Source organism: Vollenhovia emeryi, unplaced genomic scaffold, assembly GCF_000949405.1.
Source record: "Vollenhovia emeryi isolate VEMERY1.0 unplaced genomic scaffold, V.emery_V1.0 DF939235.1, whole genome shotgun sequence".
In the NCBI taxonomy this organism is placed as follows: Eukaryota; Metazoa; Arthropoda; class Insecta; order Hymenoptera; family Formicidae; genus Vollenhovia; species Vollenhovia emeryi.
In genome coordinates this window covers 12,282-28,455 of record NW_011967131.1, presented here as the reverse complement: position 1 = coordinate 28,455, position 16,174 = coordinate 12,282, and the positions used below count along the sequence as shown (strand labels likewise).

The 16,174-nt window shown below is 34.8% G+C and overlaps 1 protein-coding gene and 1 pseudogene across 1 annotated transcript in view; both read right to left on the bottom strand.

Annotated features, from left to right (window-relative positions):
• LOC105560228 (cytochrome P450 4c3-like) overlaps window positions 1–9,286 on the bottom strand; it is a 21,971-nt gene extending 12,685 nt beyond the window's left edge. The window contains exons 1-2 of the mRNA XM_012009149.1: window positions 8,607–9,286; window positions 181–378 (exon numbers count right to left, since the gene is read on the bottom strand). Of these exons, the coding sequence (XP_011864539.1) occupies window positions 181–378; window positions 8,607–8,793 (385 nt within the window). The 5' untranslated portion in view covers window positions 8,794–9,286. The remainder of the gene's footprint in view (window positions 1–180; window positions 379–8,606) is intronic.
• Window positions 9,287–14,715: 5,429 nt separating this feature from the next.
• On the bottom strand, window positions 14,716–16,123 carry LOC105560226 (annotated as a pseudogene).
• Window positions 16,124–16,174: the final 51 nt, after the last annotated feature.

Here is a 16,174-nt window from a genome sequence, read left to right as displayed (position 1 = left end):
TTTTTTACAAACATTAAAAAAATTTGGTACCTAACACCAGAGGCTAGTGAGGTCGTCAGTGACTACCATGGCCTCACTAAAAAGACAAGGCACCGGTCAAAGCTGATCACCATGGCAGTCAACGTTAATGTTTGTTACCGTCGTAATGCGATCATGGTTTGCGAAATTTGAGTCACTTACCAGTACTGGTTACCAGACCGGTACCCAACCAAGGCTTCAAGTATTGATATTCAAGGCTCTTATCGATATGAGTGCTGCTATTGAGCAAGGGCTGCACCGCCTCTGCTGTATAGAGAAAGATAAAAGGCCGTAAACCGACCCAGACCAGAAACATGTCGCCAAATTCGTCCGCCCATTTTACCATCTTCTGGAAGAACTCTGAAACAGATAAATCACCCAGCGTGTTTTAGACGAATATATAAAGTGACGTTCTAATACGGTTAAAATACGCTTTGATTAATCACTAAAAATGGAAGTCGAAAAATTTAGTCTTATTGTTAGTAAAATATTTTACTAAATTCTCCACGTTTATTTCATAAGTTACTGTTGCATAATTGACAATTATACGCAATCAGATATCTGATATTCAGATATTTTCCACATATCATTTGCTGTGCGGGAATTAACAAAGACCTGTAAATCAGTGTGCGTTCGGAGGAAAGAATTGACCTAGTAATTACTGTTGCTACGTGCTATGTCGATTATACTTCCGTGCGGTTACACGGAACATTGAAGGCCTGTCTACATTGGAAGTAAGCAGTAAGAAGTAAGAAAATCTAACCTTTACCTTTCAGTGTAAAAGTTAAAGTACAGACATAATTTTTTTAAATATTTGTAGCACTGGTCGAACTGCGCTCTAATTCGCCGAGAGTAAGCGTCAGAGCTGAAGTAGAAGTAGGAAATGAAAATGATTCATTTCTTTACTCCTACTCTTACTTCTTACGCCAGGCTTACTTTATCTATTGTAGACGATCCTTGATACTTTCGGTACGATTCGCGCAATAGGAATTTTATCTATTGACATAACCCGAGATACGTATCTGTCTTAGAGTTCCCTAGTACACGTGCACTAGACTACAAGCGTAATCCGTGTATTTAACTTATCCGTTTTAACCCGTGTACACGAATTTAAAGAATCTTTATTTACGTGAATCCGTGAACACGTGAATGTGACACATGCATTCCAAGTTTTATCCAGATTTTGTCACATATTTCCCTGTTGAGGTATACACGGCTACACGGTTGCATATGTCACATACACGGATATTCGTGTACACGTGTCACGTTCACGGCTATTCGTGAACACGTGCCACATTCACGTGTTCACGGATTCGCGTACAAAATAAAGATTCTTTAAATTCGTGTACACGGGTTGAAACACGGATAAGTTAAATACACGGATTACACGTGTAGTTTAGTGCACGTGTACTCGGGAACTCTATAATACTGTATTAACCCACATAGCAAAATATAGCACTTGACCTAATCAGAGATTTAGTGATAGTCAATAATCCGTACTGCCCCTGAAAAATTCAGATATCTCCCCAGATTTCTGCTGTGTAATTAATAAACAGCAGGTGTTCCAGTGAGATTAGGTACTTCCCCGATAAAAATATCTTTCGAGTGTGATACTTAATAAAGATCTATAAATCAGCGCGATACTGCGTAAAAGAATTGGCCCACTGGTTACTGTTGCTACGCGGAAAAATCACATACGCTAAAATATAAAAATAGGAAAAGTTTAAAGTGATTAAAGAAACCTTTGCGTTCTTTTCACTGAAAAAAATAATCTTGCAACTGCAGCAGCAATTTCCTAGATACGAAAGCATAACTGAGATATATAAATGAATAGCCAATACTGCGAAATCGCATATGTTTTGTATTTAATCAATTTAAACGACAGAAACAGAATTTCTATCTGAACTGCTAGCGAATGTTGGAAAGAAAGTCTTTCTGTGACGCTCATTATAATTTGGGCATTAGGCCTTGCTGGGGCATTATAAAGATAAAATAAGACAACAAGATAAATAAGATAATAAATATTATAAGATAATAAACTTAAGTAATGCCCACTGGGCATTAGTAGGCATTGGTGTACATGATTTTGATCAGCGATTTACTACTCATATTCCTTACAAAGATTGTTCCAGCTATGGTACGGAAAGTCATTTTTATTCAACATGAATGATTAATATTTAGTCATGAAACCTAAACTTTTCAGAAGGTATCATTTGAATGTTGCTACTATAAATTTTGCAGGCTACAAACAATTTTCTAACAGATATATAAAATAGCGATAAATTTTTGTTGCAACACCTAGAAATCTGTCTGCGTTAATAAGATATTTTTTTGAGTGTTGCATCGAAAAATTATCTTTTGTAATAAATACATTAATATATATTTTCGATACACTCGCTAAACAATCTAAAGATAAATCTTCGATTTTTTTTCTTCACGAGGATAGGCATTTAATACACATTGAATGTGACGTATGTTATTGCATTTATGACATTTTCCGCGAGGATCATCTTCAATTATTCTCGCGGTCACCGACCCGCGACACCGTGCAGAAATAGACCTTCTACAGCTTCGTATCTGACCAATCATTATATTATTATTGCAGCTGTAGATTCGTTCTTACCGTTACAAACCGCGACCTTCGCGAGAACAAGAAAAGAAATGGTAATGAAAAAAAAATAGAAAAATAATGTAAATATATGCGATATAAATATAATGTGGAAAAGAAATAAAAAGAAAGACAGATAAAGAGGAAAATAAAGAGGGAAAGAAATATCAATTTGGAACAAGCCTCATCATAACGAGAAATGAAACCAGAACGATATGTTAGATAAAAAAAAGCTGCACGCGCGTGTATAGTTGCGCAAGAGAAATGATGTAAATAAAAGTGAATGAGAATATCCACTTTGCGCGACTTTTTAAATAACGGACTTTTAAATTTATTTGAAACAGAACTCAATTTACTTTATTTGAATACAAATTTATGTTTTGTGAATTAAAAATGTTCTCTTATATAATATATTTGAAAATACTTAAAGAGAAGTAGTTGGAGGAACAAAGAGAGAGAGAGAGAGAGAGAGAGAGAGAGAGAGAGGCGGGAAAGAGAAGATCAGATAAAAGAGAATCAAGAGCAATGGAAGAAGAGAGAAATCTGCACGTGCAGTAAGTTGACGGCCGAGAAGATGACCGGACATTGACCGGTTGAAAATGGACAGCGTATACCGCACAAAAAGCAAGCAGAGTGAGCGAGCGAGCGGGAAAGAGAGAGAGAGAGAGAGAGAGAGAGAGAGAGGGGGGGGGGGCAAAAAGAAAAAGTCGAAGCTCTGGAAGGTGTTGTCGAAGACCTTGGCATGTGAGACGCCAGGCGTCCTTTGGACAATGCAGTACTCTTTGACGGCTATTTCAGTACCGGATACCCTTCCCCCCTCGTCGCCCCAATCGTTGCCGCCGCAAGAATACATCGCGAAATTAAGTAAAACATAAGTAGGTATGACATAACGCACGAAATACCATGTGTATCATATAAAAGAAACGTAGATTGCATGTAGAATTTTTTTTAGTTAAAATAAATTTTGTTTAATCTTTAAATGATCCTTTTCATTTATTTAAGTTTTTTTATATATTTTTTAAATTGTGTTTTATTCACCTATATTTCATACAAGAACTGCACACACTAATAAATATCAATTAGCAATTACATAATAATTATAATATTATATTTTCATTTCTTACTCAACAATATGAATGTAATATACGGAGTGCTAAAAAAAGGATGAAATATTTTAAGGGGATTGAGTACGGCCAACAAATAAATCGAGAAGTCTTAATAAACATAGGTCCGCAAATGAGCCGTTTTGGAGATATTTGCAATAATATGATAACTTAATTTATCTAAAAAAAAAACTTCTTCATAGAGCATTAACCTCAGTAATCGTAACAACGAGGTGGCTCGTTTAATAGAAAAAGAAAAGTAATAAAAATTTTAAACATTAGAAAATAAAAATACCTCAAAAACAATGATGACTCATTTGTGGACCAATGTTTATCAAGACTTTTGAACGTAATTTTATTAAATTCTTTTAAAATATTTTATCCTTTTTTTCGACACCCTGTATAACACATGTGGGAATTACTGATGCTTTCTCACATGAATTTGTGCACATATCAACACATTTATACAATTTGCATATACATGGAAAATATATGTGTTCAATATGTGCCTAGATTCATATGGAAAAGCAACAGTAATTCTTAGGCCCGTATTCTGAACCCTCTTTTATTAATAAATGCGTCTTTAAAAGTGGCTAAGAAGTCTTCTGATTGGCTATATGCCACTTTTAGAAGCGCTTTTATCGATAAAAGTGGATTCCGAATACGGGCCTTAGTGTATATACGTAACATTGTAGAGCAAGAAATTATAGTGACGTTATGTAACTGTTGGTGTTTGCTGTGACATTGAGATTAAGATTAATGAGTTTAACTGCCAGTAGTAATATTCTTTTTATCGTTATCTTAAAAAATTGCCTGATTAATTTTAACTTGTTATTACCTGAGGATTTCAATTTTAATTCATTGCTCTCTAAGAGCATACGACGAGCGAAAATAAAATTGAGAATGAAAGGACTATCGGTCAGCGATCTCGACAGACATTTCCAGCTAAAAGTTAATCGATATATGTCATGCTAATCTCGCCTTGCACGATGTCAATAACAATTGTCCGACGACGATCTCTTAACAGGATTCATTCACGCAAAGTGTTGCCACTACAAGTCAAACGCGTTTGCATCGCCTTTTCTGCCAATCGTTCGTAATGGTCCCTTGATTAGCGCTATTTATCTATCATAACAGACGGCACGATTTAAAGCCTCAAAGCACCTAGGGCCTCAAAGATTCTATTCTCTTGTCGCGAACGAGGACGACGTCTGGCCGGAGTCTGGCCGAGAATTCGACAGACTGGTCTGCCGCGTCAGGATCTTACACCGGGACCCGGGCGTTTCTTCTTGTTTGTCTTTTTTCTTCGCGCAAAGCTCTGCTACCAAGATGCTTTCTCTTTTTATCTTCTCTCTCTTCCTTTCAAAAACGAGAAGAATACGTAACGTCGCCCATACAAAATCGTATCCAATTAAGCGCCGCTATTCGGGTATAAGTCCGCCCAAACGACCTCGACCTGCTTCTTCCTTTTCTTTTTCTTCTTCGTTTCCTCTTCGTTTCTTTGCGCAGGCGATTATCATTGGTGGACTAAGATATTTCACGAATTCTACTCCTTTCCTTTCTCCTCTCTCTACGCGAAAGTCGTGCGAAATTGTTCGACTTACATCGCAATGATCAATTTGATTGCCTTAACGGAACAAATGTATAATAAAATTATAGTTTTTAACCTTTGAACGTCTGGAGAGCATATTTATGACAGAGAACTACTATCGCTTTGCATGTAATTTAAACGTTATATAACGGTTTGAATAGGATAAAATCTTTTTTGCGCGAAGTGTTATGCACATATAGTTATATTATTGAGAATATAATTTGTGTCGATATTTCTTTACTTTTGCATGCTCTTGTAAATTATCTGGAAGGGAGACGAAATACGACAAAATGTGCGCGTGTAAACGGTGAATTATTTAATCACCTGCGACGTAAAATATAAATGTGATTTTTTGTATACGTAAAGATTGGTCACTTTTTCTACATATAGCAGGAAATCATATATAATGTGTAATGTAAATATACGCTATAAAGGTACGCGCTTCGACAAAGCTATTATTATTGAAACAATTATCATAGAACTGATGTTGTTTATGATAAAAACTTAATGTTACGTCTCGTAAAATGCTGATTTATTGCACGTACACAATATACCATATTTTTCCTTGGCAAAAAAATTTTTGTGAACTATTACAAATTAACGGTTGGCCGATTGTGTTAATTGTTACTAACAGTTAGCTGAACTAACTTATTATCAGGGACATATGCATATTTGAGAAATACAAAATGTGTACATGTGATCTTCAACGCGACTATATAAATCCCGTTAAATTTAATACTGTCAAAATTTATTAAATAAATATTAATGTTAACATATCACAAAAACTGGGAATTAATCCTTAAAATTTAACTTTTATTCTATTCTGTGATATAACCTTATATCTCTCTTCACACACATTTTATTTACAATTCTTACATTAAATTGCTAAATATCATTAGATACAAAATAACTTACCAGGAGAGGACACAATTAATTAATCACCAATTTATATTTTTGTAGCAGTAAATCTACATAAAAATAAATCGATTTGTCAGAGCTTTCGTCCATAATCCTTGTAAATAATATTTCTTATGCTTAAAATATGGTAGGACGGTATTGTAGTTATAAGATACGATTTTCTGAACAAGTTAGAATTCTTGTTGTTGGAACCAGAATTTCCTTGTGTTTCTCCTATTTCCTTCCTTCATCCAAATCTCGTACTTCATTATACTTTTATTTTTTTCTTCAAGACTGGAATTTCTACATACATTAAAGCGGTCGTTTGCTCCGAGAAGATCAACTTATTTTTAACAAATCCGCCATGTGCAAGGGAATTAAAATCGGCGATTAATTAAATGTATTCTTTCTTTGTTAAATCATACAAAAGTAATACAAATTTTTTCCTATTGAATAACTCGGCATAATAAAAAAGTTCTGCGATTCCCTGGCAAAATTTGTAAGTACTCACGAATGGACGAAAATAATCGTCCAGATTATCTTGACCAATTCGCGTAGGTGTATCTGACCAGCGTGTAGTGCTCGACACGTGTCTGTCCTCAATATCTCTCATTGCATCGCACTCTTGTTGTTGCAGAATTATCCGCGTGAATTTGTAAGTCGTCGAAATAAGTCTCAAACAGGTTTGTGGATTCAGCAATGTAGATATGAGGCGACTCGTCGTTAATTTCCCAAAATTCTCGTCACTTCATCGATCCATTGATCGGTCCGAGAGTTAGTGATCTATTTGGTAAAAATGCTCTGTAACGCTGTATCTCTATAAGCTACATAGTACTTGTAGAACAAGAGAGAAAGAGCAAAGGGCGAGAAGAAGAAAGAGTTAAAAAGTTACAGAGCTTGTAGAGAGAAAGTTTTCTCACAGAATACACTCCTCAAACTTACTAAAACGTAAAACTCATTCAGAATGTCCGAGAATTTGTAATGCAATAAGTCAATGATTGCATTACATCATAGAGACGGAGCTCATTCAATAAGCGAGGAAAAATTATAATTGATTACTAATTACAACTCGCAATGATAACTTTTTTATTCCTTGAAGATGGAAGATAACCTAATGTTTGAGCAATACTCGAGAGATAACTAAATTGTTTATTATTAATAAATTATCTCATCATTAAATCTATCTCCGTAAATTATTTATATTTGATTACAAAAAATAGATAGACGTTTAGTAGGTTAATCCCCAAGAAAGCCAATATCACACTTGTTATGTAATACTTGCTTATTCAATTAATTTTAACTGAAATTTAACTGAAAAATTTGTGCTGTGGAAACAAATTCTCAAAGATATTAAAGCAGATACGAAGTCGCATCCAATTTCCTTTCTGTAATATTCAATATTTTATCCTTAACGATTGAATATTGATTCTATTTTTTTCAAGCTAGTAAATCTGCTTATCTTCTTCTTTTGACTTGGCATTTTTCTTTAAGATATTTTTACGTTGATTTCTGTGACAAAGGAATCCTTTACATTTGAAAAGTGCAAATGTCTCACCTCAATAAAGATTCATTGCCTTTCAAAAGTGTGACATATAGTAAAAAGACTGACAACGGACTGACTTAATCTATAAATATTTAGATCAAATGCTTTGATGTGATATTTGTAAAATCAAATACTTATACAAGAGAGTTGTTTCAGCTTAATAATCTTTCTAACAAAAAGAGATATTTATGCTTGTTGAATATCGTCACTCTATGAAGTGTATATAATAAACAAAAATTTAATTTATTGCAAGATAGATTTTGTCAGCTATTTTATTTAATACTATATTTGTTAATTATATTATATATTACATATATTCAAAACATCTTATGTGTATAATAGTCATTGTAAATTATGCAATCTAGATAAAATATTAAATATTAGACAAATTGTATGTTTACATGAATTTACCAGATGAATTTTCAAATTAGAATTCTTTTCACCTTGTGTACAAATACGTTTCGATTGATTTTTACATAAATTCCATACATTAAAAAAAATCATTTCCTTTTCCGATTAGTACTGTATACACAAATTACATTACGAAATACAGCATTTTTATTATCTTTTCCACAGTATTTTATGTTTTATTATTTTCACTTTTTAGTGAATAAGGTGGTCTCGGTTGTTATATACCGTTCCACGCAGTTTTCCACGTAATAATATTTTTTCATGCAACTTACTCGGCAAGTAACGTATCGTTCAAGCTCAACACTTGGATGGTGATAGTGCACCAGCGAGTCATTACATTATCATGTGTACAAAGACCGGTTCATTACCGGTGAGCATAAATATTTTGGCGTTTCAATAAAGTTGTTAGCATGCAGCGAATATGAAAGGGCTTACCTTCTTGCGAGCAGTTGAGCTGATAAGCGTTGCCAATAAGAGGTAATGCTGTGGGATAGGGCACTTTTCTCAAAGCGTACAGGAATTTCCCACGTTGCACTAGCGGGATCACGAGAAGAAACAGCATACAGATTAATAGAAATACAGTCACCCAGTATCCTCCTGCCAGCAAGATCGCAACATTCATGTTGGATATTGATGTGCTTGATGCTTGCTCGTTATCGTTGGTTTCCTCCCTCAACAGGGTTTGCAGTGTGAAATTTTTTACTTCGACTGGGTCTTGTTTCTTCAGATTAGACACTCTTCTCGAGATCTGCGGAAAAGACCACGTAAAGGAATTCAGTCAGGATTCTCCTTAACTTTCGTAAGACTCGATGTCTGTCGTTGCGTGCGATCGTAGAGAGCGGATCAAGAGATCCTATCGCAGAGGTGTTCTCCGGCAAACTGCGCGAATAAACAGACGCGAATGCTCCTCCTCCGGGATACGAAACGCCGTTCTCGTGATCGTAAAGTCTGCCGGAGGTAAAAGTGACGGAGACTATAGAAGAAGAAGCAGCGCCGATTTTTCAACCCCGAGCAGAGTAGTGCGAAACAGATGGTTGCACAGCGTGACACCCTCAGAATATATCGGCACGGAAGATCTTGTCTTTATATATACTACTCCAGTGATAAAGCTCCTACACCAATAGAACGGCGAACGCGTGTGTGAGTCTGCATGCATTCGCGCAAATCGCACGTGGCTGTTATGTGAATACATGTGTACATATGTTGTACGTAGCAAAGGAAGTCTGACCCCCTCCTTGATATCGACTGGTAGCCCCGTTTAACTGCTCTCCCTCTATCGCAGAAGACCTCCAGACTTACATCGAGATGAGAAGATACGGTGGAGAGAGTGGGAATGCCGCCGATGTCGTAATGCCGGCAACGGTATTATTCGTTGTCAAGTGGCAAGAGCATTTCACATTCCGCGTGCGAACGTACCGGGAAGAAGGGAAGACTTTTTCCTATCTTGAAAAAAGATTGAGTTTATCGAAAGAAAATGTGTGCGACATTTGGTGATAATTTCGAATATATCTGATAAAATGCAGCGCAGCCGTGTATACTTTTCCTTCTTCTGTAAATGTATTTCCCTTCAGATATCACGAGACACGGTAGTGTCTCGCGCCAAGTATAAGCGTAGTTAGAAACGCGCGCACGAGACCGACCGTGTAGTTTACGCGAGTACGCGAGTTGATAGGCCCTCAGATTTTCGGATCACAACAACGGTCGATCCGACGAACTTCTAAGTGCGCTCAATCGAAAGCTTGGGTTTGTAATTTGTGCTTTATTATTTCTGACAAAAAATTGAAATGTCCACTCCTTTTTAGTTTTGTGTTATTTTTCCATGCGTAATTCCCATAAAAAAAAACTTTATAAAAACAAGAAAACGATATCATTAAGACAAAGTACTCATTTGGTAAACCTTGTTGCAATCTTGTTTGATCAAACTGCGAAGACACGTAACGATTGCGAAACTCGAAAGTGAACGTCGCCTTCACGTCACGATATTTATAGCTTGCGATGCAGGACAATGTACTAGTTTACTTTTCGCGGAAAGAAAAGAATTTTTACAATGTGCTATAATTAATACGATTTTGTATAGAAGAGAAGAACGATAAGTATTTCAAAAATACTCAAGGATTAGATCGACCAAGGCTGGCAGTTTTATTTTACCACGACGTTTCGGCCAGTAACACTGGTCCTTATCAAGTGGATCCTATTGCTTGTGACAACGAAGCATCTACAAATCAATATCTTAGTCAAGTATAAAACGGTAATAAATTGTAAAATATAAAACTATAAAATATAAAAAATGTAAAGCGGTAATAAATTATAAAAGGAACTACGAATAAATATCTTAGTCATAATATAAAACGATAATAAATTATAAAAGAAGAACTTACAGGAAAATGTAAAATTAGGCTAATCGTCATCGCATAGAAATGTACATCTTTCCACGTGTCGTGTCACCAAGAGACTAAAATAGTTGGAACAGAAAAAGGGACATTGCTAAGATCATCTCGTCATGACATATAGGAGGGGAAGAAGAAACAAATAAATAAAAATAAATACGAAATTATAGATAACTAGGTGATTCGAACGTGATTATATTATGACTAAGATATTTATTCGCAGTTCCTTTTATAATTTATTACCGCTTTACATTTTTTATATTTTATAGTTTTATATTTTACAATTTATTACCGTTTTATACTTGACTAAGATATTGATTTGTAGATGCTTCGTTGTCACAAGCAATAGGATCCGCTTGATAAGAACCAGTATTACTGGCCGAAACGTCGTGGTAAAATTTAAATAAAACTGCCAGCCTTGGTCGATCTAAAATTCCAAATTTGATAAGTATTTCTTATTTCGCATATTTGATTAGTTCTTTATCATGACATAATCTGAAGAAACAAAAGAACGGAATTGCAATTATGATTAAAGCAGAATGCGTTCTTCACGTGTGATGTTACTTTATCAGCATACAATTTCTCAACTTGATTGCGAGATGCTATTTTACAGTTACCAGAAGATAAGGAGACCGATCGTAAACCTGTATTAAATTACTATTTTCGACGAACACTATGATCACCTGATCACTGTGACACTAGTACTGTCTAGAAAATTATTGCTGACAACATTGACGTGAATATTAAATTGCGCGTTTAAATTGTTGGCGCGTGGGTTGTTATTTTGCCCATTTTTTTTCTCAATCCATTATTTATGGCTTACAGCAGTAACTTATTGTTAGTCTTGCGTTCACTAAAAAATTTTTGCTCTACACTATAAGCTTTAACCCTTTCTTCTTTTCATTTTTGTCTTCTTGCTACTTTGCTTATAGAGAAATAGCATAACGAAGAATTTTTACAGAATAATCACAGATTTAAATCCTGTATATAACTGCGTATCTACACGGAGAGAATTTTTTTTACATTTATCCTAAAAATCATGTAATTGTGGGACAACACAGTATTGCGAATAATTTTATGAGACTTTTTTGAAATTTAACCATACATTTTACTAGTAATTATACTTATTGTTAGTATAGATTTTACTAGCAATGGTAAAATTTCATAAAACTCATAAAATTCTTCAAAATGCCACGTTGTCTCACAATCGTGATTTTCGGGATAAATTTTAAGAGAAAATTCTCTCCGTGTAGAAGAAAGATTTAAAATTGATATCGACCAGATGCGTTTAAACTCATGAACTAAACTGATTAATTATATCTGCTGCGTAAATAATACTATCTAATTAAAAATATTAATTAACTGAATCTCGACAAAGTATTATTTCGTCAAAACAAGATATCGATTTGATAAAATTATCTTACAGTCATCAGTATAAATTGGAATAGAACGAAGAACTATTCGTTGAGTATAGAGCGTTTGACGACCTTGTACTGAAGTTACACGGAATAAATAAAAAATTTACATATTAATTCCTCGTTATCTGGGCAAGTTGATTTTTCAATTTTGAATGTTTCATAGGGCAAGCTTTGTGAGTTAAGATGCAAATTGGAAATTGCTTCCTTAAAATTTTAATTCGCGCACTTTTTAAAGAAGCTCAGAATGTTCAATGTCTCAATCAATTTATTCTGGTTTTTGATCCAAAATTTATCTTGAATCTTTACAAAGGCAAGATTACCTTCGAGACCTATCGGTCCCGACACATGTGCCTATTATGAAGCAACAGTGTGTCTCATTGTCAGATGCCTAACAACAACTTCGGAAGCATGCGGAGAAAGAAGTTGACATAGAAATAGAATGGCTAAGGTCAAAGATCAACCAAATACAAGGTGTCGCAGATATACGTATCGGCGATGGCCTTCAGCAAAAAGATATTCAAATGGACATTCAGATGATAAACGAGCAAATTGTATCTTGCTACATAAATCATGTATACCTACACCATTCATACACATATATGCGTATGTGCAAACACATGAAGTTAAATACATACGGAATAACCGTTAAGAAAAATGCAATTAATATGTCGACTGTAAAATACGCACTTCATCTTTGATTAGCAAAATCGAGTTCTCCCTCGCATATGAAAGCACAGCATATCTCATACTTCGCGATTATTATTTTAATAGCGGATTCCTAACACTTTCGAAGTCAATTTCTTTTAAAGAAAACATGTTGAACACCAGAAAAGTAGAACACCAGAAATCCAAGCAGAATCAATCAGAACTCTCGCTAGTAGTCGACAGTTTCTACTTTCTGCCAGCAGAGTATGCTATTTACTACCAGCGCGAGTGCTGATTGGCTTCTACTTATAACTAATAATACTAGGCTCGTATCTGTTTAATAAATTTTAATCAAAGTTTAAAAAACTCGCGCGCAATCTCGAAGCAACAAGCGATACTTAGCTCTGAGGAAGAACGAGTGAGGCGATTTTTTCGACTTTCAATTCAAATTGTTTGTCTTAGCAACGGTTTGTGAGTAATAAAATAAGAGTTAATTAACGTGGTACCAAGAGTGTTCGAGTCAGTGTTAAAAAAAGGAGGAGAAGTAAATTCTTTAAGGCGGCTTAAGCTATCGTATATCAATCTAAGAAAAGGACAGTTTTGTGCCGTTCTCAGACACAGACGGCTCAATACCATTTTCAAAACTCTGTCTTCTACTTCAAATTTTTCAGGCGGCATTGTGCCATGTTCTGGACTGCCCAACGTCAAGGTAACTCAGGCGGTGTGATTCTCACATATTCTCACAATTCTCACATAAATAATTTTACAAAATAACTACCTTACCTAATCAGAAATTATTCATCAAAATGATATTGATTGAATATCGTTCATATAGAAAAGATGTCAATTCGAAATTTGCGTCAAAATTTTGAATTTTTTGAGCAACATAAAAGTGTGTTTATAGAAAATTTATTGAAAGTTTTATGTAATTTTTGATACTTAAGGTAAATATATTTTATATATAATTTGATATTTTTTTATTTTTTATTTTTTATTCAGGGATCGAAACTATATCGTTTTGATATCATTTCGACATCATAATGTAGGAGAAATTGAATGTTGGAACGACATTGAAACAATGTCGATTCAGAAAAGTATCTGATTGGTAAAATATTGTGCACATGATCCATGCATATATGTCTATATACATATAACCTAGTATGCACGCGCCTACGATGATACATCTTCCCGCCTTCAATTTGCCTTTGCCTTTTACTCATTGAAACTATAGGGAAAGAAATTTACTTTTCTGATAAAACATTCTAACCAGGATTAACTGTTGTTATATAATATATAACAAGCAGTTATAACAAAGTCATTTATTAACACACAATGGAAAAAAATCCGGTAAGTTTTGTAAATTACTATTTTTGGTTAGGCTATTATTTTTATTAGTAATTTTCTTAGACTTTGCGCACAGTGTAGAGAAAATATTAGGAATAAGAATAAATATTAATCATTAGATAGGCCTACTGCACAAATACTTATACACAATAAGAATAGAGAATAAAAATATCCATTACCAGAAGCAGATAGATATTGGGAAACAATAGATGTTCCCTGCTTCTATTAATGAATATTTTCTATTTTTTATTCCTATTGCTTAATTATACTTTTGTATTGTGCAGAAAACCTAATGCTTAACCCTGCAACAGGACTCTGTTTTTCGACCTCCAGTAACGGGACTCAAGGGGCATTGGTGTCCGCGATGATTTAAATAGTCTTAAAGTCAACAAATAATTCTGAAAAAATTCATAGATGTTCCTTGACATCTTATTTATTAATTACAACAATAAAAACATAATAAAGATTATTTTGTCATTAAAAATTTTGATTTTGAACAAAGGAAAATGGAAAAAATCGGAGTAAATTTATAAAATTCATAACTTTTGTTAATTAGTTTATAAAAAAAATCCTACTTGGACTTTTTACTTAAGGGTAGGTACTTTAAGAAAAAAATATAGGAAAGTTCCAGTTTTTAAAAAAGGGTATTTATTTTGAGAGTTGAATATCGCTTATCTTCTAATGGTGGCTTATGGAACCTAATACTGAAAAATATAAGATATGAATGATTGAAATGAAAAACTCTGTAGGTAAGTTGTCAAGTATTGGCATTTATATGAAATTAACATAAAATTACATAATTAATAACATAATGTTACATCATTTGAAATTTTACGAGCATTCTGGACAGCACGCAAGTCGATGATCGTCACAAACCGATTCTTTGCATTTACGAGGTCTGTTCAAAAAGTATCGCGAATTTTGTGTTTTTTCAAAAATTATTTATTTATTCGTGAATATCTATGTTGTCCCCTTCAAAGTAATCCCCATTAGATATTATACACTTGTGCCAACGTTTTTTTCAATCTTCGAAGCACTTCAAAAAATCCTTTTTTGTGATCTTGTTCAGCTCCTCCTTCGATGCCGTCTTTATCTCCTCAATCGTGGCGTAGCGTCGTCCTTTCATGGGCCTCTTCAGTTTCGGGAACAAGAAAAAGTCACAGAGGGCCAGGTCTGGGGAATACGGTGGCTGCGGCATCATTGGTGTGTTGTTTTTGGCCAAAAATTCGCGTCGAAAGTGAGCAATTTTGGTACGAATTTCGCGGCGACCCGTCTCATGCCCAAATCATTGGTAAAAATCGAATGGCACGAGCCAATCGATATGTTTAAGTCCTCAGCAACTTCTCTAACGGTGATTCGACGATCAATACTATTTTCTTCACTTCATCAATGTTTTCGTCTCTTATTGACGTGCTCGGGCGTCCGGCACGCTCTTCGTCGTTCACATCTTCTCGGCCCTCTGAGAACATTTTGTACCACCGATAAATGTTGCTTTGGTTCAAGGTAGCTTCACCATATGCCACAGTCAACATTCGGAATGCGTCCGCGCACTTAATTTTGTTTTTCACACAAAATTTGATACATATTCTTTGATCCATTTCTTGGAATAGGCAAAAATCGAAGACGAGCCAAAACACGTCCAAGCAAAATAGCTGTCAAAAATTAACTGAACATTCAAAATGGCCGAACTTGTCAGCATGAGTGAGGGACATGAGTACCAACATAACGCCACAAAAAAATCGAAAATCGAATATACGTAGTCCGCGAAAATTCAAAATTCGCGATACTTTTTGAACAGACCTCGTATAACAGCAGAAGAACGTTTTCCTGTCTGCTTTGGTTGGGCAGAAGTGACATCTTTTTCTTTTTGGCATTCTGTCGCTATTTTAGACTCATATTTTACTCATATTTTCATATTATTTTCATATTTTAGACTCATTTTCGCACTTATCGACTTCAAACCTTTAAAAACATTTATATTACGAGTTAAGAAACATATTTGTAAAAACACTTTTTTTAAACGGATTTTACATACGTTAGTAGGACTCATGGGTCACTCGTGCCTTTCGGAGATCCGTTCTCGCTGCCAGTCGCAGGTATACTGGCGGATTCCGGCCATAGACATATAAAAGATAGACTGCTCATGAGGTAGTGGGGGATGTCCTCCTGAGGGAAAAGGACAACACCAATTTATTTGGGTATCTATCTT